Raw genomic sequence first — 22,774 nt, 5'->3', positions numbered from 1 at the left:
ACCGAATAATGGAATTCATTAAAATGTACGTGTTTGATATAAATATCACGGATTAAGGATTTATAGTTCATACATTACGTGCACTATTGAGTTCAGTTAACTGAAAAACTCAAGCAATAGGTACCTACGCGTTACCGAACAGGCGAACAATAATTTCGTGAGATTACACGTCTTACTATTATATATATAACTGAAAGTAGGTTTAAATAATGGTACCATAATAATATATAGTTATACTTAAATCGATTTCAAGATTTGAAAGTGAACTATTTAATAGACATTTTAGGTACTGACGATGAAAAATTTCAAAATAAATGTAAGTAGTCGAAAAAAGTTAATAAATACTATTATTTACCTAAAGGTTTCAAGACAGATATGATTAACAAACAATGTATCAATAGCCGGTATAACGGTAAGTACCAAAAATACACCGTTTTTATATATTATATATATTTTGGATTTGATTTAAATTATTTTTCGTATCTTTGCAGGCCACGGCGGTATACTATTAATACGTTCACGCGTCACTATTTTGTACCACATGCCATTTAAAATGTACACTGACCAGTGACCACCCACGTGTTGTCGTGCGCACCGTCAGATTGAATTTCTATATTATATGACCTGTCTCTGATTCTATTGAAGTCCGTGATAGTTATCGAGAGGGTATCTTGTACCTCATAACTGCTGGAAAATTCTATAAATTATTATACACAATATGCATCGGTATACGCGATAGTATATACTGTTATATATATTTACTGATACATATAATATAAAATATAGACATTTAATGTAGTTTTTCCGTGCCAGTCGCAGCCGAGTGCCCAATGTTTTATGGAGGCATTCACTATGGCGTGTACGATAAGAACTGTCTGCCGACTGCAATTCGTAAGTTGTAACGTGTGTGTGTGTGTGATCTTCGAAACTGCCATACACGGTTGTTGGTATGAGACTCTCAATAAGCCTCGATTCAGACGATGACGTAGTCGTCCGCTGTCTTCGATGTCGCCGGTATTACACTATTATTATTATTTTTTTTTTTACCACTACTACGGCAGATGGAAGGTTGTCGGACCTACGTTCGGTACTACATTGGAATCCGGGTCCGCCTCTGGATATTATGATTGCGCCCGAGGTTGTTTACCGAGTAACATAATACACACACGCGGATGCATTATTACAGCCGTCGTATTATGTTCTAGTGAAATGTTAAAAAAAAAAAACAAAAACAAAAAAAAATCGAAAAATCACATCTACCTATAATAGTGCAATCAATAATTAATTATTAATTAATGATGACGGCTATATATTGTATAATACAATACAATATATTATATTATATAGCGTTGTTATTGCGATCGCGTTGACCTATTATAATGTGTGAGACGAAAGGCATATATTGAGTGACGAAGGACATATTAAACGAGTAAACACGAGTAGGAAAAAGATTTTTCGAATAACATACGTCGTATAACATCTATAATACGACTTAATATTATATTCATTGGTATAATAAGCAGCTCATCGTTTCCACGAAATTTTTGTAAAATCCTTCAACATTTTTTCCGTGCGTCATTCGTACTATTCCACCTAATAAAACACTGTTACTCACTCGTCGGATTTAATTTCACTTATACAAGTATATCACAGATATTTGTAAACTCTAAATGCAATATCATTAATACAAAATTATTAACAACAGTGTATAATGCCAAAAAAAATTAAGACAATTTTGATATAATTTCATAAAAATACTCACGGAATTAAAAGCTCGAGGAAAAAATATTCAATTGAAAAGATTCACCTAAAAAAATGTTTACAATAAATCATCAAGAAAAAATTAAAAATTTTAAAATAATATTATAAAGATAATTTTCCATTTTATCCGTCATGTTATAAGCTTTTAGTTTCGTTTGTGTTTATTTTTCGTTCTTCAAGTTTAATTTTATGAAGTGGTTTAGTTTAGATATACGTGATGTAGGTATATTGGATGATGTAGGTTGGTAGTAGATACTAGATACCCAATAATAAAAATTAAGTAAACTGCATTTTGTTCTAACTAGTCAAAATGTTACATTTTTTTATCAATACTTAGGTAATAAAAATCTGTGGCACTTATGCAGTAGAAAATTTGATCCATATATTATTTTATTGGGGTGTGATTGTTTTTTGAGTTTTTTTTCCATTCAATTTTTTTTTCTAAGTTTTTTAAAGAATTTCTAAAAATTGTGCTAATTTCAATAGATTCATTTTGTTATGTTACGAGTATTACTAACATATTATTTTCGAAAATATGATTTTACTATATATTTTAACGAAAACAGAAGTTAAACGCCTATAATTCTTCAGTAATGGTGTTTATTTATTAGGTGGGAGGGGTTCTCTTGGCCTTTTTTTTTTTAGCTTATACGACATTCTTATAATATATAGAAAAATATTATTTGTTGTTTATTGCATCACACTTAGTTTATTAAAAAATTCATTCGATTTATGATGACACGGTCGGTCGGTACAATAATACATATTTCATTTATTTTGTTGAAATTCTTTACTAATCTATAGATTCAAATTAAATGAAAAATATCGATTCCAATATGACTAAAAATGTAGCTTATTATTTCAACCTATTATGGGTTATACCTATAAGTGGTTAATATAATTGAATTGGCCATCTATCATGTACAAAAGATGATACTTTTCCTAAATAATATATTTCATTTATTATGAATGTCTAGATTGGAAGCCAAATTGTATAGGGAATACATTTTGTTATACTCGTTAATAAACCTGTGCCTGTATTGAGTATCCTAGAAATTAATTTCCAAATCAATACCCCTTTCTACCCATTAATGAAAATCTTAAAAACGTTAGTGCAAATGCCATATATCCAACCAACAGTATCGTATACTGGCAATTGACCTATCAAAAATTTACCTATAAGTATTTAAATCTAAAGAAGGTATTGATACTTACCTACGTATATAATGACAATACCAATTTGAACTGTTGACATTTCGTTCAATCTTTTCGCTATAGCCGATATTATAATTTTTACAAGCGTAATGTGTTTCCGTCCTACGTGTATGTACAGAAAATGCAGGAATCACTCATATCGAAATCGAAAAATGTAAAAAGAAAAATGTCATGAAACTCGCCGTATTACTATACAAGTTTTAGGTTTCGAATGTACTTCGTTGTTGAGTATATTATTTAGTCAGCGCAGTAATGGATGCATTAAAGTTGAATTTAATGGTTAATAATTGCAGATATATAAATATAGGTACGAAAACGGAAAAATGATTCTTACCAAATGAAACAGGTTGATTGGTATGTCTGTCTGAGCCACTTTGAAGACAGTATATTAATAATAGAATATTATACATTTTCTATAATTTGGTTTTATATTATTGAATTGGACCATGTTTTTCCCCAAAACATTGTATATACAACCTATAAATCAATATCGATATAAAATAGTCCATAAAGTAGATGTGAATATTATGGTAATAAAAATAGTTTAAATCAACTTTATTTACCATAGTTTGAACTTAACCTACCCCTTTGTTTCCATGTGCCGTATTGTGTAGTATTACCGAAATTTCGTTACCAACATACTCGTAATATTTAATATACGAAATACGACACAACTATACGGTGAAGTAAAAACACCTTAGAACACTCGGATTTAATATAAATGGCTTAAAAATATCATCGTGTAAAGAAAATTATAATATAACTATTAATTAGTAATAACGAAAAGTTTTGAGTGTTTACAGTTAATGTTTTCTGATAAATAAAATAGTTTGTGAAAATGTTGGTGAAAACTACAAAAACAAAAATAAAGGAAGTTAAAAATAGTATTGTTTAAAATATTCATAATACGTAACTCGTATTGAGTTATTAATTATTATAATTAAAAATTGCAGAATAAATAATATACTTAATTACACTTTACAAGGATAAATGTATATTGTCCAATACATTTTAAATGCTTCAATTGTTATCTATTATGATAATGGTCAACGATGCATTTAATTTGTTCAGCGTTCTTTCTTTTTATATAAAGTTTAATATCATCAGCTATAATTCATAATATATCATATAGGTTCTGAGAAAATGGTGGAATATATTTTAAAAATAATTACATCTAGAAAATGCTGATATAAGTACTTGGTAGGAAATATTCTCAAATCTTTGTGGTTATTCCTTTTTGAATTACAGCAAAATTGATTTTATCGAAAACTGGAGTTATTTGAACATTTCTGTTTTGAAGTGGTTTTATCCTAACATATACTTACTACCTAGATGTAATTTTCTAACAGAAATCCCTTAAATGATCTCAATGTTGATTGAATTAATTTTTCTACTCCAAAATGCAATGGCAGACACAAAATAAATAAATAAAGTCACATAATTATAATATTATAAAATCAATGCGTTCTTTGTGTCGCTCAAAATTTTAAAATATAAAAGTCGAACAAATTAATTTGTTTGATATAATTTACCCATCTAAACTAAAAAATTTTATTGTGTTGAAATTTGTTGTTATTATCTTTGTATACATATGTAAACCTTGCTATTATTATGAGTAGTACGACAACAAACAACATATTTTGGTTTTAAATCTTAATTATAGTTATTTAAAATATTTATTACACATATTACACATTATAAGTACAAAAAAAAAAAATTATGTGATTATCTTACAATTTTATATATTATAGTAAATTTTGTATATTTATAATACAATTTAGCTATATATAGGTGTAACAAGACTATTTGACAAACTTCCATTACAAATATGTTACTATATTTGTTAAATAGTCCTGTTACACCCTTTATAATTATTACTGGGTAAATAACTTTTCAATTTTCTTAATCGAAATATAATAGACATTTTTTTTGTCCTTCGTTAATATACTATTTTTGAATTTGTTTCCTTGTTCAACATTTTTCACGTGAAGTTAATGTTTTTTGTATAAACAATAAACATATTTTTTTCAGCACATTCAAAATATTCAGCCATGTGGTCTATAATTCCGGAGATAGGATTCTATTACAGTTTAATGTTTAAAATGAATATATTGTGAAATATGTGTCAAAAACATGCATTAGCTTACGGGTTTTAATGACGTTAGACTATACAAATATGATAATCTTTTGAAATAAAAAAGATACATTATACTAGGAACTCGTTAGGCAAATAACAACTGTTTAAATAAAGCGGAGATAAAAAGTTGACCGAAAAACGCGATATATATCATATATGATACATGTTTAATTAATTATAGAACACGTGTGTAAATTATTGCAGTAATTAGAACCCATTATTGTTATTAATAAAATTAAAAATTATATAGTAAGATTCTTACATAATAGAAAAATAAAAAATAAAATATCACATGTTTATTAATGAATAAAAAAACTTTAGTTGATTAATAAATTAAAACATTTTAAATTTTAATACTATATATGCATTCCAAACTGATTTTTAGCGTTCTCTATTATTTTGTCTTTCCTATCAAAAATATATGAAAATACTAATATGATATATTGATATCTAGTATAACTTATTATGCAATTTAGGTATAGTATCAAAAAATTATATATGTATTATACACATTATAAATTCTACGTAAGTGTTATAACTTATTAATTAGGTTAAGTTGAAATACACTTTCAATAATTTATAAGTTATGATAAACATTTATAACGCTGGAAAGTTTATAATATTTTAAAGAAAAAGCTACAAAATAAATTTGTTTGTAGTCGCAATTTATTGCAGCGTGTTTTTTTATTTTAAATGGTTGATGAACACAATTTATTAAAATATATTATAAACCTGAATTCATATTATATAATTAACATTGTCGACTACATTTAACTGTTAAATTCAAAATGTACAAATGTACAGTTCAAAATTAATACAATTAAAAAATTACTTTATTATATAATTATATACTTGTCCTTCAAATGTATAGAAATACGTAGTAGGTAAACTATTCTATTTTATATCATATATTGACAACAAATATATTTTTATATACGTCTTATAACTTTGATGAGTGAAAAATAACAACAACACTATTAATATACGTTTAATGAGATTTAATATTAAATAATACATTTATATTTTTTTTTTACCATCAAAAATATTTATCTTCAGTTAATAAAATGTTAATGTTCAGCAGTAATTGTAAAACTTAATGTAAAACAATTATAATAACTATCATAACATATTAGTCAAAAAATTTTATTGGATAATCATATCATATTATATTAAAAATATTATCACATATTTCATTTTATAAGCATTTAATTTGAACAATTATTAAAAGGTTTTAAATTAAATCGATCTATGCCGATTTTAATAAAATATATATAAAAATATATATTAATAGAATTAAACGTCAAGTATAAAACGTGTACTGAAAATAATACAATTCAGTCTGTACTTGTTCCACACAATAGGGTATTTTGTTATTTTTGAAAATAACAATAAAATCTTGTTAGTGTGATATAAAAATCGCAGTAACACAGAAACATAATACACAGATTAGATCTATACAATTCTGCGGTAATAATATTTTATTTATGAATTTTGTGTTTTATGATTCCAGTATACATTTTGTTAAAATGGTCGACCTCCGTCGTTCATTGAATTAGTGCGACCCAAAATGGTATTTCGTAAACAATATTTTAATAGTACTTATATTATTTTTTGTTCAATTCTCGGGATGATTTTTTAAAAATATTTAAAAAAAAAAAACGCGTCGCAGTATTCTTATTAATACATACGACACATGAAAAATAACATCATTGTCATTAGATGGACTATAAAAATTATTAAATGTAAATAGTATAATAACTAATTATAATACCATTAAGATATGCAGTAAACGGTTGAAAGTCATCTGATATTCCATATTATATCATGTATATATTATCACTACACTTGGATGGAGGTTATGTAATAATGTCTTAGGCCACAATCATTTAAATACATCCATTACCTCGGAAATTGCTGTTATTCATCTACACACGTCGGTCAAGTCGAGTTGAACGATTCAACTGCATCCAGTACCCAAGGCAATTCACACTTCACCACACGATGGCTAGTCATATCATATTTGCTAGCACAGTCTTGTGTCTAATAGCACTGTCTATTTCTGTTACCGCATGTAAGTACATATTATAATATCATAACGTATTATCAAATATAATTGTCAATATCCATCTCGGCGATTATTATTTGTTTACAATATTTACTTCACTACAATGATATACTTACGACGTGTATTGATATTATATCATTGTAAATCATTGTGAAAATTATGACTCTTTTGCGGTTAAATTATACACGTTTTTGCGCGATATAATAAATTGATATTATTCGTTTTTATTCTATTCGTTTACGATTATTATTCGTATCTCGGAGCTTTAGTTGAAGTCTACAGAAACCGATTTATTTTACGATGTTAATCAGCGTAAGTTCTTTTTTACCCGATATATATTTGAAAATAGTTACTTAAATATGTTTTAACATTATTTTCATCATTGTAAGCTAAATTATAGAAATTTTTGTAGAATTTTTAATTTAACAATTAACGCTAATTAAATCAATTTTTAATTATTTTAATTCATTTCGTTTTAAAAGTTAATTACGCGCTATCTATAAACATATACAATTATAGCTCAAACGTGACATCCCATTTATTTTAAATTATAAATAGTATTAATCTAACAAAAATATGTGATGGATTATATTTAAGTGTTGAAGATAAATAAGTTCAAAAACTTACTCTGAATAACTTACTACAAAGGTAAAATTAAAACCACTTGTTATAAATATTCATCTAGGTGTACTTTTTTCTCGTATATACACTATTTTTTTTTGAAAACCAATCGGAATAATACTGCGGTGGTGCATGCAACTTTTAGAGCTTTCTTTTACTACCAACAAACTGCGAAGAAGCACACATCATTGTAAAATCAATAAGTCCTTTGTTCCAATCTGAATCTAATAGGATTTAATAATTCTACAAAGAAAATTTGAACAACGCACAAAGTGATACCGTATTGGTTCTTATTCATTCATGCAATTCAGGGAACGAGTAATGAAAAAAATATTTATGTTATCAATACTATCGAAAATGTATTTCACGCTAGGGCAGATAGAAATTCACGATGTAAATTCTTATGAAAAAATACATACATTTTTTTTTATTACAATATGATATTAAACATTCGCGAAACTCAACCTTAGATAAATGTATGTTGTACGATTTTTATTTCGTATTGTATCAAATCGATTTTAATGCGAACATAATAATAATATATTATATTATTAATTATTTTGCAGCTCCTCAACCGATAGGTATACAAAAAATGCCAGTAACTGATGCTTGTTTGAGATGCATCTGCGAAGGCGTTGGTCAGTGTCGACCCGACACGAAGTGCGAGGGAGAAGTATGTGGTATGTTCGGTATAACGTGGGCGTATTGGGCTGATTCAGGCAAACCGGTTGTATCAGGAAGTAAACCAAGTGACTCAGATGGTAAGATATCAGATTAATATAAGTTTTATGTATCTATAATGATAAGTGATCTATTATTATGTATACTTATATTACAATATTTTACGTCCATGAAATGATAATTGAATGTATTTTTATGAAAATTATCATAAAAAAAAAAAAACTAAAGAATGAATTCTGTAGAATAAGCAGAAAATATTAAAATATATTATAGTAGGTGATGGTCATTAATTACGGTGGTTACACAACGTCAGAACAAAAATACGTTTTTTCACGCATCGACGTATATATTTGCATATTTTTAGACAATTTATGAAATTACAACTGATATTGATGAGTAGTAAAAAAAAGTCAGCACTATAAAATCACGATTGTTCGTGGACTTATAAAACCCGTGGTGTATACTAGTTCAGAGTTGTATCCCTGCATAATGCAGTCATTAGGGACACTTATAAGCAAAATATTAGTTGAGTTCAGAATTGTTTTAGGTAGGTAGCTACTAAAATTTGTAACGAATAATGATACCTATTATGCATATTATATTTTCATCATTTAACATTTTGTTTTAAGTAAAATAAATTAATATTAATAATTAAATATAAACACTTTAATAATTATTATTTTAATTAAATAAGTACATAGTATGATGAAATGATATGCATATTAATTCATAACGTAACATTAAGATTTAAGAAGACTAAAATTTATCTTAAATTCTTAGCCATCATTAAATATAAATACTAAAACAATCATTGTAGATAAATAATAGTATGATGAAAAATTCAATAAATAATACGGCATTACCAAGCTAATAATTGTCGATAGTAACTTCTAAGTATAATAATCTATAACGCACAACATACAATGCCCAGCTCCAACAGTTAATGATCTGTCATTATTTTTAAATATGTATCTAAAAATATATATTCAGGACATATTCAAATCCTTGAAAAAATATTCAAATAATTTTAGAATATTTCCTCTAATTATGTATGTCAGTTAGTGAATGATAGAAAATTAATGTTTATAGTTAATACATCAGCATATAAAGTAGAAATAACATTAAATCAAGGGGAACTATAATGAAAATAATATTGTACAAATCTATTTAAAATACATAAATTATTCACTATTGAACTATATAATTAACTGTCATCTATAAAATATTATAAATAAATGGTTTACAATTTGACAAAGAAACTGATATTATTTTGTTTACTTACTTATACTTGTGTAAATCATTGTACACAAACCACATTAACAGTGTTAAAAAAAACTCTTAATAGTTTAAAATGAAAATGTTATCCTTGCAAGTATAATACATATTAAGTACATATAATATTCCAATAATGGCCTCCGTTGTATTTTTAAACATTTTACATTTTATGTGTGTGTAAATAGTAAAATAATAAAAATAGTATAGTTTCAAAGTTGACATTTATTTTATACTAAATATTATATATAAAGAATAGTCGTTAAATATGCGAATATCTACTGGATAACATTTTCGAAAATAGTATGATTCGGCAGTTTTTCATTTTTTGCGTGTTGTTTAAAAGTACACAGCACCTTGTATTATACTCCAAAAACGACCATATTAAACGAACAAAAGTAAATTCTGGAAGTGTCACGCACAGGATATTGTTATTATGTGTCCGATGCGGTTAAATAATATTTTCGTCAACTATTAAAGTTTTTCTAGATAAATCAACTTTTCTATCCATTCACATTCCCCGACATGAATGTTTTCTGTTGCATATAATATCATTATGTATAAAGAAAATAAATTATGTACTTTTAGTCGAATATTATTAAGAATATATAATTATACTTTAGCAGATCATGTGATAAAAATGATCTAATACATGTGATGATGATAATGGTTATACTATTCCATACTCACAACAACGTTATCGACACTTAATAATATTTAATAATTAATAAATTTTTTTTCGTGTATTTTCAGCTTACCCGAAATGTGCTGTAAACGCTTATTGTGCTAAAACGGCAATAATAAATTACATGGACAAATTCTCTGAGGTAAATCGTTAGATTAATCATAATAATTAGCTGTTGAATGCGTTATGGGGATAATCATTTTTTCCATTTAATTCGATCAGCTGTTCATTTTTTTTTTACTTTTATATATTTTATTTGTTCATTTTTTAATTCAACTCTTATTATTAACTACAGGACTGTAATGACGACGGAGTCGTTGATTGCTACGATTACGCAGCCATTCACAAGCTCGGAGGTTATGGATGCAGAGGTTCGCTGAGCGAAGACTTCAAAAGACGATTCTTGTCTTGCCATAACCCAAGTATCAGTTAGATCCCGTCACAATATATTGGTATTTCAATCTTAGATACTATTAGGATTGTCCAGCTACCAACAGTCCAGATCTTGTCATATGCTCAACGATGATAATCTGAACATTGATGGAACAAACACCTACTACGTATAATTTGAAACACCCTACCTATCTTTAATTTTCTTGTGAAATGTATTTCTTATCTACTATATTAAATATACCAATTATGTATTCTAAAAAGTAATAAAAATTTAATTTGATTAGTTTTAGTTTCTATGTTTTAAAAAATACAATATTATAAAATAAATTATTTATTAATACAAAGACAAATAACGGATGTTTGAAGATTAATTTCTTAGGATACTTATTGTAACAGCTCGTTGGGCAACTGCATATATAGTATCTTAATTCGCGGTTAACATGAAAAACAGTAACTTAATCTTCAAAAACAAAAAAAAGTCTTACGCGGTCACTACAGGTTTTTTTTAATTCAAGCAAATCTAATATATGTATTTGAGAAGGGTAAAGAGGAAGATATTATTATTATTTTCTATAATAATAAACTTTACTATTATCGTTTATGATATTTTATATTTTAATAAAATGTCAATGTATTATTATTATTATTATTTGGTCTTTATATTGAAAAAATGTGCCAAGCTTATACATGTTGTGCCTTATTACACAATTATTTTGTTTATTAATCTCACTGGTTGAATAAAAAATGTACAACTTATGAACCTACATCGCAATAATGCATAATGATGACATAAACGGTAAAGGCTTGAATAAATCCTTGATGGCGTTTATTTCAATAACTCAGAAGAGTGTTTATGTGAGCAGTGAGCACATTATGTTTAAGTCCTATTCCTTACATCACAACGTTTTTATTTTATTCATAACTGATCAAATAGGCATAATATAGTTAAATACAAACCACGAAATATTGATAATATTAAAATATTACAACTGATAAAATATATCCTGCAGATGACAAACGTTTAATTTATAATTTTATGACTAAGTTATTTCAAATTAAGATTATTCAATATAATTATACGTGTTTAACAATCATAACAATTTAAAAAATTCAAAAATCGTAATTTTACTACTTACTTGATTTTTGAAAAATTTTAGTTGTATACAATCTAACGGAAATGGGTTTTTTTTAACATCTCTTTAATTAGTAACTCGAATTATTGAGACTTACTATTATTAATAGATTTTATACAATAAATCAATGTTCGACATTTTTAATGATTAATTATATTTTTTTGAGTAACTGGACATTTTCAAGAGTACTATAAACTCTATATAGTAAATCACGAACTCCGCTCAGAATCGTTTTTCGAATATGCGGTTATTTATCATTTCGTTCACATTTATAATGATTATATACATACAAACAACACTACGTTGCGCCAAGCTTAGTGAAAGAAATATACTAGAGGATATGCGAGTATCATGCCCCGTCTCTGTTCGACTTTTATTTTGTTTCATTATCCATCAAGAGCATAATATTTTGTCAGTATGACGAAAGACTATATCAAAAATTTTCAGTAGACAGAAAGACCGCAGTGGTCACTGCAATTATACTATTTTTAAATGTATATGTACAAAAAATATTACAATTTTTTCAACATTCTGTCATTGAAAAATTTTGGTTTAGAGAAGTAATTTATCCTGATTACTACTTTTTATCAGACATTTTAATGTAAAACATTAAAAACATGAACAATATTAATTTTAATACGTGTATATGTAAATACATTGTTCAATATTTGATCAAAATATTCAAACTACAATAATTTTATTTATAATATAATTATCAATTATAGCTGTTAGTCATTTCATTTAATTTTTTTTTTTGTGTAATTTCGTAAAAGGTTGCGTCTGTCATACATTCAATAGCCGTGGCTAATACTCGATGGACAATTAAATGAGACCAAATTTTAAAATTCATAATATTACGAATATTTTCTCCTGGTACAGTATTAACTCTGAATCGAAACACCTGACATTAATATATACGATTTAAGAAAAATACTTTCCTACTATTTAAAACATAAATATATTTTGAACCTAATACCTTCCTTTAAAGGCACGACTAAGTGAATATTTTAGTAAAATATATGCCAATAATCACTCATCATGTGCATAATATATATTATGTGTTACATGCAGGGGACCATGATATTTAAATATTTAAGGTTGTGACGCATACAAGCATATAATCTTATTGCCTACTGTAAAAACGTGATAATCTATGCAATATTATATGTTATAGAAGACAGATGAGTCAAATAACATTTATTATTAGTACGGTTTTTGTGTTGAAAAACAAACCACAGGTGGCCCTAGAAATGGTTCCAAGTATTGTACAGGTGGGGACATTTTGAGAACACCTAGGCCAGGCTACTTTAGTATCAACTTGCGAACACTAGCCACTAGGTATCTTCTACCCCGTGTGATCTATACGACACTCATTGTGCAAAAATCCGTCGAAGCAGTTAGATGTCATGGGCGCGCTACTACAATTCCTGTTAACGTTAGTGTTCGTCACGTTGGTTTTCTCTCAAAACGATTTACAAGGTAATTGTAATGTTTTTTTCTTCATACAATCTAATTATTTCCTATTTAACTATAACTTTAAAACTATCATACTAAAATATCACAAGGATTAATAACAACATTTCATTAAAAAAACGAAATATTTTTTACAACATTAATTGCTCATAAACGTAGATATTCAATTATATTTAGGTATCACATAAATAATATTATTTTAAATTAATTTAAATTATAGTTCGTTTTCTATGCATAATTTATTTTATATTTTATTTTTAGTTTAAAAACTGTAACGTTTATTTAGTTTTGTGTGAATTATTTTTACGATAATTATCAACACTTTAAAAATATAATATTACGAGAAGATAATATTGAGTTAAACAAATTATCCATAAACATTAAATAAGTTATGAAATATCAGTTAGAAGTTAAAGATTCAAGGATATGTGTATCCGACGTATATCCTGTTGTTAAACCATATAATTTGTTATATGTTGGGAAAATACAACTCAAACGTAAGCTGCAAAAGAATTCTGTACAATTTAAATATTTACTAAGACAAATATCCATTTGAAAACACGTAACACGAAAATATAATGATGAATAATAATATACTGTTGACCAAAGTTAGTAACATTGTATATGCATTAATTTCCAGTTTCGCCCACACACATATTTTATAACATTCATTACTAATAAGTATTAAAATAGTATTATTTATTATAATGCAATAATAAAAAAAGTACATAATTGTACTAAATTTTTGATTAATATATATCTTGAATTTTACACTGCACGTGCCTATATATTATTTAAATTCAATACTTATAAATGTTATTATTTGGTTTAATATGCTTTACATTATATACGTTTATTACTCATTTACTCATATTATTTGTGGGCTATTCTGCTATGTACTGCTAGGTTATTATAATTTTGAGTCACCATCATAAAACGAATTGCTTAACTTCAGTGTTTCACTGAAAATAATATTTAGTTGTGACGAAGTCATTAATAGTCACAAAAGTTTCGATATAATAATACAAACATAAAATAAATTATAGCTTTAGTCTATAACGTTCTAAGTATAGTCATTATTTTGATTGCATTAAGTTTATATTATTCAATTTAAAAAATGTTATTTTAATTTTTTTAGCTCCAATTTATATTTAAAGTATAATAAACGGGTAATTAATAATATTTAACACTATTATACATAATTATAATATAATATAAGAATATGATATTTAATTTTCGTCATTATTTTTAAGACAATATTTATAATATTTATAATAAATATTCCACTGCAGGTGTAGGTAACTTTATCTAAATAATACCTTTAAAATATTGCCTAGGTATATATTTTGTTTCAATTCTTTAAAAATTATTAGAGTAGTTATTTTAAAACTATTAGTTACCGATTTCATATAATGGTATGTTAAGCTCTATTTTTTTTATCAACTATTCGTACTCAATTGAATATATGTTTTATTTCATTAAAAATGCGTATATGCGGGCTTTAAAATGGTCACGTCGTTATACATACCGATATACGCCCATAATACGATACTGTGTAATACCTACAATACTGGCACCGGCATTCGATTAAATTAATAACTCGTCGTGGGACGCTTTCATTTAGAAAACAATATTTAAACTTAGGTCCCCGCGTTTTGTACAAAAAAAAAATCATCATAAAATTGCATACGTCCCGCAGACAGTTAATATTTCTATAGTAGGTACCTATAGCTAATTATTTATAACCTTTATAATATCATGCTGATAGTGTTAACCAAAGCGGTATTGAATCCTTTATTGACGCGTGTAGCGAATAACGAAAATAACAGTAAGCAAAACTGTTTTACTCCGCAAATGTGTGTACCTTACCTACGCTTACGCTGATTTTGTATTCAATCTTTGTGCCAATTCTTAGAGCTCTATAATACGCATAATATAATACAGTTGGCAATAATAATTTGTCAACTTCGTCCGTTTGTTGTATCCTGTTAACGTGGTGGGTATTTCCGTCCAGTTAAGAGCATTACCAAAACGAGTAGGTAGGTAGGTTGGCCACCCAATACCTTTTTAGACCAGTTATAATGATTCTATGGCCTCGATTTTACAGGTAATACACTGCAGCCTGCAATTTGTAATACGGTGTCCAGATAATTTATTTCAAATAGTTTTTGCTATTGTTGCGCGTAAGAAAATTTTTATCAAATTGAAATATCAATGCACAAAAAAATTTATCTCCAAAGTTATTAGTTGTATTACAAGCATAAAAAACTACAACTTCGATAAGCGGGTCAGACAATGCTAAGACTAAATTGCGATAACAAACTCAATTTAAACGACACTAAAATGAGATAGCTGGTAAATATTTTTAATTGTTTTTTTTTAGCTTCTGTATTTTCTTTTACGTTCTTAAAAATTGATTGGTAAGTATAGGTCATTCCATTACTTATGGCAGTACAATAATGATATTATGCATGGCGTGCTCATTTTTGTTTGAAATTTAATAATAAATAACAATGATAAAAAACTAAAAATAACTTTTTCCTTTTAGAATCAAATACTCATTATACTTTACAAAATGTAAATAACTTTACGGAACAAAATTAAAAATAGACATCATAAATAAATAATAATCGCGGAAACCGTGTAATATATATTTTAAAAATAAATTATGCATCAAATATTTTTAATGGACATAACTATAGTCAGGTATAAAAAAACAAAGTTTTTAGGAATAATTTTTAACAATAATTTAACATATTTCATTAATATATAAATTATTTTAAAACTAAAACCATTTTAAAAACACATACAATTTGTCATACGTGATATTATGATTCAAATTTACTTAGGCAGTAGTCTAAAAAAAAAACGTGGAATAAAAACAAAACAAAACAAAAAAGTTTTAAGTTAAATAATACTGCAGACTATAAATAAAGTAGGTACTTACTTTTAAAAAATATTTAAGAATGTATATTGACATTTTATCTTGAATTAATAATTTAATTGTATTTATATAAAGTTTTTCATTTTATTATATCAAAAACACGACTAAGTGATATGTTTTCAAAATCCAAATTGACGAGATGTATTAATAAATTGTAATACAAAAATCCACCCACCAATCACCATTTTCTTTATTATTATCACTATAAACAAATAATTAAAGTTGCACCCCTAGAAATTTCTTAAATTATATTAATAATATGTTGAAAGAGTACCTAATTTATTTACTAAAATATTAAAAATTATAGTCAAATACGCTAATAAATAGTTCTAAAATCAATTAAAAATAAATTGGTACACATCCACTTACTTTTTTACAAACCGTTTCTGTTCAATAATCGTTTTTCTTTATTTAAAAATTACACGCAAGTTAACATAATATACTTAGGATATTTTTAGTACGACTATTAAGAATACTGATTTCGTGAATTACTTTATCAGATTATTATATTATGTTAATAGTTGTTATCATGCAAAGAACTGATTGCCTTTTACAAATTAATAGTATTCAATTCATTAAAATATTTTAAAGCACTAATGAAATTATCTAAGCGCCACACTGTTTAAATTAATTTAAATGATGAATTTACATTATGTGAGAAACAAGTAATGTTAGATGGGTTACCGAGATAGGTATAGTTTTTAAATTTGATAGTGATGATACATCGAACAATTAAAAACGTAAAGTGCACTCGTTTACAATTTTTTAATGTTTATTAATTTTGTTATATTATAATATAATATATTTTAAAAAATACATATATTAAATATATACCTATTAAAAATACTACCTCTATCAAGTACCATCTGTGTTTAATGACACGACTATAGAACTTTTTACAACTGTTATGGCTTTTGTAATTGTAGAACAAAAATCTTGCATTTTTATTGTAAATAATATGATCTTATTCAAAGTAATATCATTATGCAAATTATAAGTTTATTAATGAGTTCTAAAAATCATAAAACTATAAAATATAAGTTATATTGTCTGATAATCTAAATATATTATTTAATTTTATACAAATACAATGTCATAATAATTTTAAATGTTATTTTCGTTTAGAGTCTTATTCCTTTTTTTCTTTAATTTCTACATTTATAATTTTTATTTGAGATTATTATTGTATATTGAAGTTAACAAATAAGGTTTTTTTTTATCAATAATAGATTAACTTTAACGCACTTCAGAAATTCAATGCAAGCAACTTCCGGGCTCAAATTTATAGTATACCATTAAGTTAACGACATCATACAACCCTCTCCCTTTTTATTTGTATTTTATTGATTGGTCCCAACACCCAAAAGGTAGCAGTTTCTTTTCTACATACGAAAATATTCAAGTAGCATTCATAATAATATTGCATTTGAAAAAAATATGTGCAATACTTATAGCCAATAGTTTTTGATTCTATTAAATTTTAAATATTGATTTACTATAATATAGCAAAGTGATAAAATACAATTAAGTTAGTATAAAAGTATAATTCAATGAACTATTCAAATGTTAACAATAATAGTTCACTAACTTCAATCTTCAAAACTTCTAATATAACTATAGTAATAATATCGCCAACAACTATCTATTGGTTTCGTGTGCATATGACTGAACTGAAACATTTAAAAAAATGTATTGCACTTACAGAAGAATTCCCACCTGGATGGACAGAAAAATGTATTGGATGTATGTGCGAAGCATCCTCTGGATGCAATCAAACACTCGAATGCATTGAACAAAACGAAGTTAAATATTGCGGTGTATTCTTGTTGAGTGACGTTTATTGGCAAGACGCTGGTACACCTGTACTTCAAGGGGATGACCCTACACGAATTGGAGGTAAGTACTGCGTTGTATACTTAAAATGTTAAAAATAATAATACATTATAATGCGCTTGTGTCGTATTGACATATAATTGTTATATCGTTACCACTTTGAACACTTTTCGTTTCAGCATTTGAAAGGTGCGTCAGAGACCCATATTGCGCAGCGAGAGCTGTAAATCAGTACATACAGAGATATGCAAAGGTATTCGAGTTTATAAGATAAGAGAAATAGATATTAGATATACATAAAACCACATTTTTAACACACGTGTAAAGTATTGAACAAATGTACCTCAACCCACATGTGGTCTAATGCATTTATAATTTTTAAAACCATTATACCTTTAGCGTTTTGATTATATAGGTACCTACTCACATTATTTACTATTATTTAAACAATACAATATGTAGCAGTTTAATTCTTATTGAAATGTATTTTGAAACGTTTAATTATAAACACATTATCAACATCGACCTTATAATTTATAGTATAACTAATATGTATTTTCGTATTATAGCGCTGATATATAATATTGTATTTCCTATACGTATAAAAGCTGCACAAAATATTTAACGGAAGCACTAGCTTACAGAAGATGAGCAAACTATTATATATTAAGGCATTATATTACAATCTATTATAAAATATTTGTTTGCATTAATAAATAAATAGATAAATACATTTTATCGAGTGCTGTTCCTAAATTTGCCTAATTTTCACAATATATTATAAATTTTGATGTTTGCGTAGATATTTATATCAGGCAGTCAATGAATTGCAGATTTTATAAACATTTTGATCTTCCTTTATAGAAATCCATTGTTCTTAGGTATCTGTTATTATAGCTCCATAATAATATAGACTTTAAAATATCCTTCTACTAAAAATAATTTTCGTTTTATAAATTAAATTATTTAAAAATGAAAATTATATTCAGTGTACAATTTTTCGCTTAGTTAATAGTTTGAAGTATATTTCTCAAACATACAGTATATGCGAACTACCTATACTAGAAGTGCCCTTATTTAAAATTTAATTTTCTAAATTTTCTATTATTTTTATATAAAAACACTTTTATCCATTGATTATGTTTATTGCTATAGTCGTGGACAACATAACCACAAGTCACAACTCATCATAAAATTAAACCTTGTACAAAGTAATACTTTTTCATTTTATTCTTTGCTTATGGTTCTACTTATACTAATTTTATAGATTATTATTCTTTATTCTTTATATAATTATGTATAGATTAATAAAAATATATTTTAAACGATATTATTTTCAAATAATCGGTCATACAAAACCACAAATATATAAATCAAAGCATTAATTAGACACTTTTGTTTCTAACTTAATTTAAAAATTTTAATTTAACTCAATTGTTTGTGTTTTATCAAAATAAATGTTATCTATAAAAATGATCTATATAATATGTAAGTATTTAGTACAACATTATCTGATAAACAGCATTATAAATTTTTCATTTAAACAGCATAATATATGTTAATTTCCATTATTTTTTTTTAGAACAATTCTTTTCAGTTTAATTATCCTGTTTTAGTTGTAAAATTTCATACATTTAAATTCATAAAGACAAGAGTAATATTTTGTTCAATACTACATGTAAAAAAAAAAATATTTAAAAATAAATACTTCATACGTGCAATTAATACACGTAATAATAATTATATTCTTTTCACATAATATAGAAATTAATGACTAATAACACTTCAATAATACATTAATACCTACCTAATATTGAATATTTTCAGGATTGCAATAAGGATCGCGTACTGTCATGTGATGATTATGTACGATTACATTATTTTGGAGAAGCAAATTGTGAAAGACCGATCACATCACTTCCATACTATAAAGTTTTTAGAAATTGTATTTCATCTTAATTTAATTATTATTAAAATGTTGTTTTATTATATATAGGATATATTATTACAAAAAAATATATAGAAATAAGAATAGTATAATATTATATAGTATATTATCATTATATAATAATTAATATACATACAATTTATTACAAATTTATTTTTGTTTAAATATTTTAATGTATGGTTGCTTAGAAACAATTTTATAAATGTCAATAAAAACGAATATAGTGAGTTTGATTTATAAAAACAAATTGTATAGTTAATAAATTTCGGTCATTTAAATTTTACTTAAAATAAATATGGCGAACCGCTTATACGAAAAACAGTTTCTCAGAGCCCTAGGAGTATCTTCAATTGATCTGGTAAATAGCGTATCAAAAACATTTACAAGTTGTTTACAATAATACAATATATTTTTTATATATTTATAATCTATAGCTAAAAAAATCTACAAGTTCAGTTCGAAGACATAATAAGAAGACCGATTACAATTATTTGTGTCAATTAGTTCGTAGAGAATTGTTAAGTAGACCGATATGTAGGAAATTGCGACCATGGCCAGATCCAGAACTAGAGGTCGACTATAATTATTAATATTAATAAATAAAAATGTAAAAATCTTTATAGGTAATGTGATATATAGGGCCCTTTTGTGATTTCTCCTGCTGCTCTTAAAGCCAAAATTACAGATAGAGTAGAATATTTATCGTGGCCTAAAATAGAAAACGAATATTGGGACAGCTATTATTTACCAACTACATCATCAAGAAAAGATAAAATAAAAACAATTAGTGATAGATTAATTGAACTGTCCCAGCCAAGAACATTCAAAGATGATACGTAATATACATATAAAATAAATAATTAATAGTAATACATTTATTACGTATATTTTCTATTTTTTATAATTCAAAGAAAAGAAAAAATTGTAAGAACACGTTTTAAATTGACCGAAATTGAATGGCTCAATTATATTAAAAAACTTAAAACATTTGGTGCAGCCAGACGACCACCGCCAAGCCCACTAGCACCAGTTAGATATATGGATTGTTTGATTTGGTTTTACACTATAATCTATAATTTATCTTTGTTTAGAAAAGAATTAAAAAACCATTAGGAAAAATTATGACGTATCTAGAGCCGTTATCCAAACCCGCCAATCGTCCCCCGAACACCAATGAAAAGACATTTGAAGAATTATACACGGTAACAAATACAGTTGTTTGTCGTTTGACATATTTATTTTTATTAAGTTATAAAATTGTTTTTAGATTAAAAGTTCAGCTCTAAAATACAATGCCAGTGAAAGAACTAAAAATTTAGCTGTTGCTAAGCAATTAAATGAACAGACTTTGATGGATATAAATTACAATCCACGAGATAGACTCGTTAATGCGAAAAAATACATTGGTAACTAATGTCATGATAATATTAAAATCTCGAAAGTTATATTTATTTATAGAAAAAGGTTAAAATACTTAACGAGATAGGTAGGTATTTAAATTTAGATATTGTACTTGATACAGTTTTATACAAGTTTTATACAAAACTCTTTATTAACAAAAATAAAAATCTAAAAATTATTAAAATCTGTATTTAAAACATTATAAACTAGTACCTAAGTTGTCTTTTTATTATAAATAATATAATATTCATATTATTATGTGTATAAATAATAAAATAATAGTTCCAATGTATAACGTTTCCTTAAAAATTCATTTAAATTTAGATGTCTATTTTTTCCTTTGTGTATTTTAACTCTCTCAATAGTAATATTTAAACTTAAAATATAATGTTAATTGATTAAAATAAACATTTTTAAAAATCTCTGTACACTTTAAAGTTCTATTTTATTACTAAAATCCAAAAATGTTTGTTTATCGAAATGTAGTTTAATTTATTTAAAATATTATGTGTCTTGCATGGTTTTCTACACATTATACACATGTGTATATTGTGTAACTTATATATTGAAAAAGCGTTTATTTTCGGTCTGCAAACACCGACATTGGTAAAAAAAAATATAAATTTTATGTATATTAAAACTTTTGTTTGGCGTTAAATTAAAATATAATATTACTATTTTAAAATTTGACGAAATCTTTAACGAAAATTTTAAAGAACTAACTATAAATTGTATGAAAATATATTTCAATTTTTTTTTATTTTTTTTATGTATATTCGCAGCTTCAGATAGGATCAAAGAATTGTCGACACCAAAAGTTAGACAAACGCCAAAAACCGTTGAAGTTAAAACAAACGCATTTTCAGTCAATCCGAATGCTTTAAAAGCGCGGTGTTCTCCAAGAATAAAACAATTGGCCAGACCCATCATAAGAGATTAAAATACTGTACAACTACAGGATGATTCTTTTATCATAAAACACTCATTATTTCAAAAAATATTCATGTTTTTGAAAACATTTTTTACATAGTTTCAAGTTAACAACATTTGTATTAAAAAATTATATTATTAAATATTTTTTATCCTTATATTTTTTTAAGTTTTTTACTTTTTTGAATGACAACATAGAGTTTTAATTTCATACTCCAAAGCAAAATAATTTTCTAAGTTTGATACACAAAAATTGAATTTTTGAGGAGTAGTTTATGAGTT

The 22,774-nt window shown here is 25.8% G+C and overlaps 3 protein-coding genes across 3 annotated transcripts; all 3 read left to right on the top strand.

Moving 5' to 3' along the window:
• The first annotated feature begins 7,021 nt into the window (after positions 1-7,021).
• On the top strand, positions 7,022-11,113 carry LOC132922028 (lysozyme 2-like). Its single transcript, XM_060985327.1, has 4 exons — positions 7,022-7,184; positions 8,366-8,560; positions 10,506-10,579; positions 10,733-11,113. The coding sequence occupies exons 1-4, from the start codon at positions 7,115-7,117 to the stop codon at positions 10,868-10,870; spliced, it is 477 nt and encodes a 158-aa protein (XP_060841310.1). The 5' UTR covers positions 7,022-7,114; the 3' UTR covers positions 10,871-11,113.
• A 2,169-nt stretch (positions 11,114-13,282) lies between these two features.
• Positions 13,283-20,314, top strand: LOC132922830 (lysozyme-like). Its single transcript, XM_060986552.1, has 4 exons — positions 13,283-13,442; positions 18,085-18,276; positions 18,393-18,466; positions 20,041-20,314. Exons 1-4 carry the CDS (start codon positions 13,370-13,372, stop codon positions 20,170-20,172), a joined length of 471 nt encoding a protein of 156 aa, XP_060842535.1. The 5' UTR covers positions 13,283-13,369; the 3' UTR covers positions 20,173-20,314.
• Positions 20,315-20,456: 142 nt separating this feature from the next.
• On the top strand, positions 20,457-22,548 carry LOC132918960 (sperm microtubule associated protein 2-like). Its single transcript, XM_060980315.1, has 7 exons — positions 20,457-20,519; positions 20,596-20,733; positions 20,801-20,997; positions 21,073-21,190; positions 21,253-21,363; positions 21,429-21,567; positions 22,345-22,548. The coding sequence occupies exons 1-7, from the start codon at positions 20,457-20,459 to the stop codon at positions 22,500-22,502; spliced, it is 924 nt and encodes a 307-aa protein (XP_060836298.1). The 3' UTR covers positions 22,503-22,548.
• The last annotated feature ends 226 nt before the right edge of the window (positions 22,549-22,774 follow it).

Source organism: Rhopalosiphum padi, chromosome 2, assembly GCF_020882245.1.
Source record: "Rhopalosiphum padi isolate XX-2018 chromosome 2, ASM2088224v1, whole genome shotgun sequence".
Lineage (NCBI taxonomy): Eukaryota > Metazoa > Arthropoda > Insecta > Hemiptera > Aphididae > Rhopalosiphum > Rhopalosiphum padi.
The sequence above is the reverse complement of the archived record's forward strand: the minus strand, read 5'-3'. Positions and strand labels throughout refer to the sequence as shown.

Coding starts and splice junctions, on each gene's coding strand:
- LOC132922028 (XM_060985327.1), top strand. CDS start 7,115: ATGGCTAGTCATATCATATTTGCTAGCACAGTCTTGTGTCTAATAGCA. Junction 8,561..10,505: donor TAAACCAAGTGACTCAGATG/GTAAGATATCAG, acceptor GTGTATTTTCAG/CTTACCCGAAATGTGCTGTA. Junction 10,580..10,732: donor ACATGGACAAATTCTCTGAG/GTAAATCGTTAG, acceptor TATTAACTACAG/GACTGTAATGACGACGGAGT.
- LOC132922830 (XM_060986552.1), top strand. CDS start 13,370: ATGGGCGCGCTACTACAATTCCTGTTAACGTTAGTGTTCGTCACGTTG. Junction 13,443..18,084: donor CTCTCAAAACGATTTACAAG/GTAATTGTAATG, acceptor TTGCACTTACAG/AAGAATTCCCACCTGGATGG. Junction 18,277..18,392: donor TGACCCTACACGAATTGGAG/GTAAGTACTGCG, acceptor TTTTCGTTTCAG/CATTTGAAAGGTGCGTCAGA.
- LOC132918960 (XM_060980315.1), top strand. CDS start 20,457: ATGGCGAACCGCTTATACGAAAAACAGTTTCTCAGAGCCCTAGGAGTA. Junction 20,998..21,072: donor AGAACATTCAAAGATGATAC/GTAATATACATA, acceptor TATAATTCAAAG/AAAAGAAAAAATTGTAAGAA. Junction 21,568..22,344: donor TAATGCGAAAAAATACATTG/GTAACTAATGTC, acceptor GTATATTCGCAG/CTTCAGATAGGATCAAAGAA.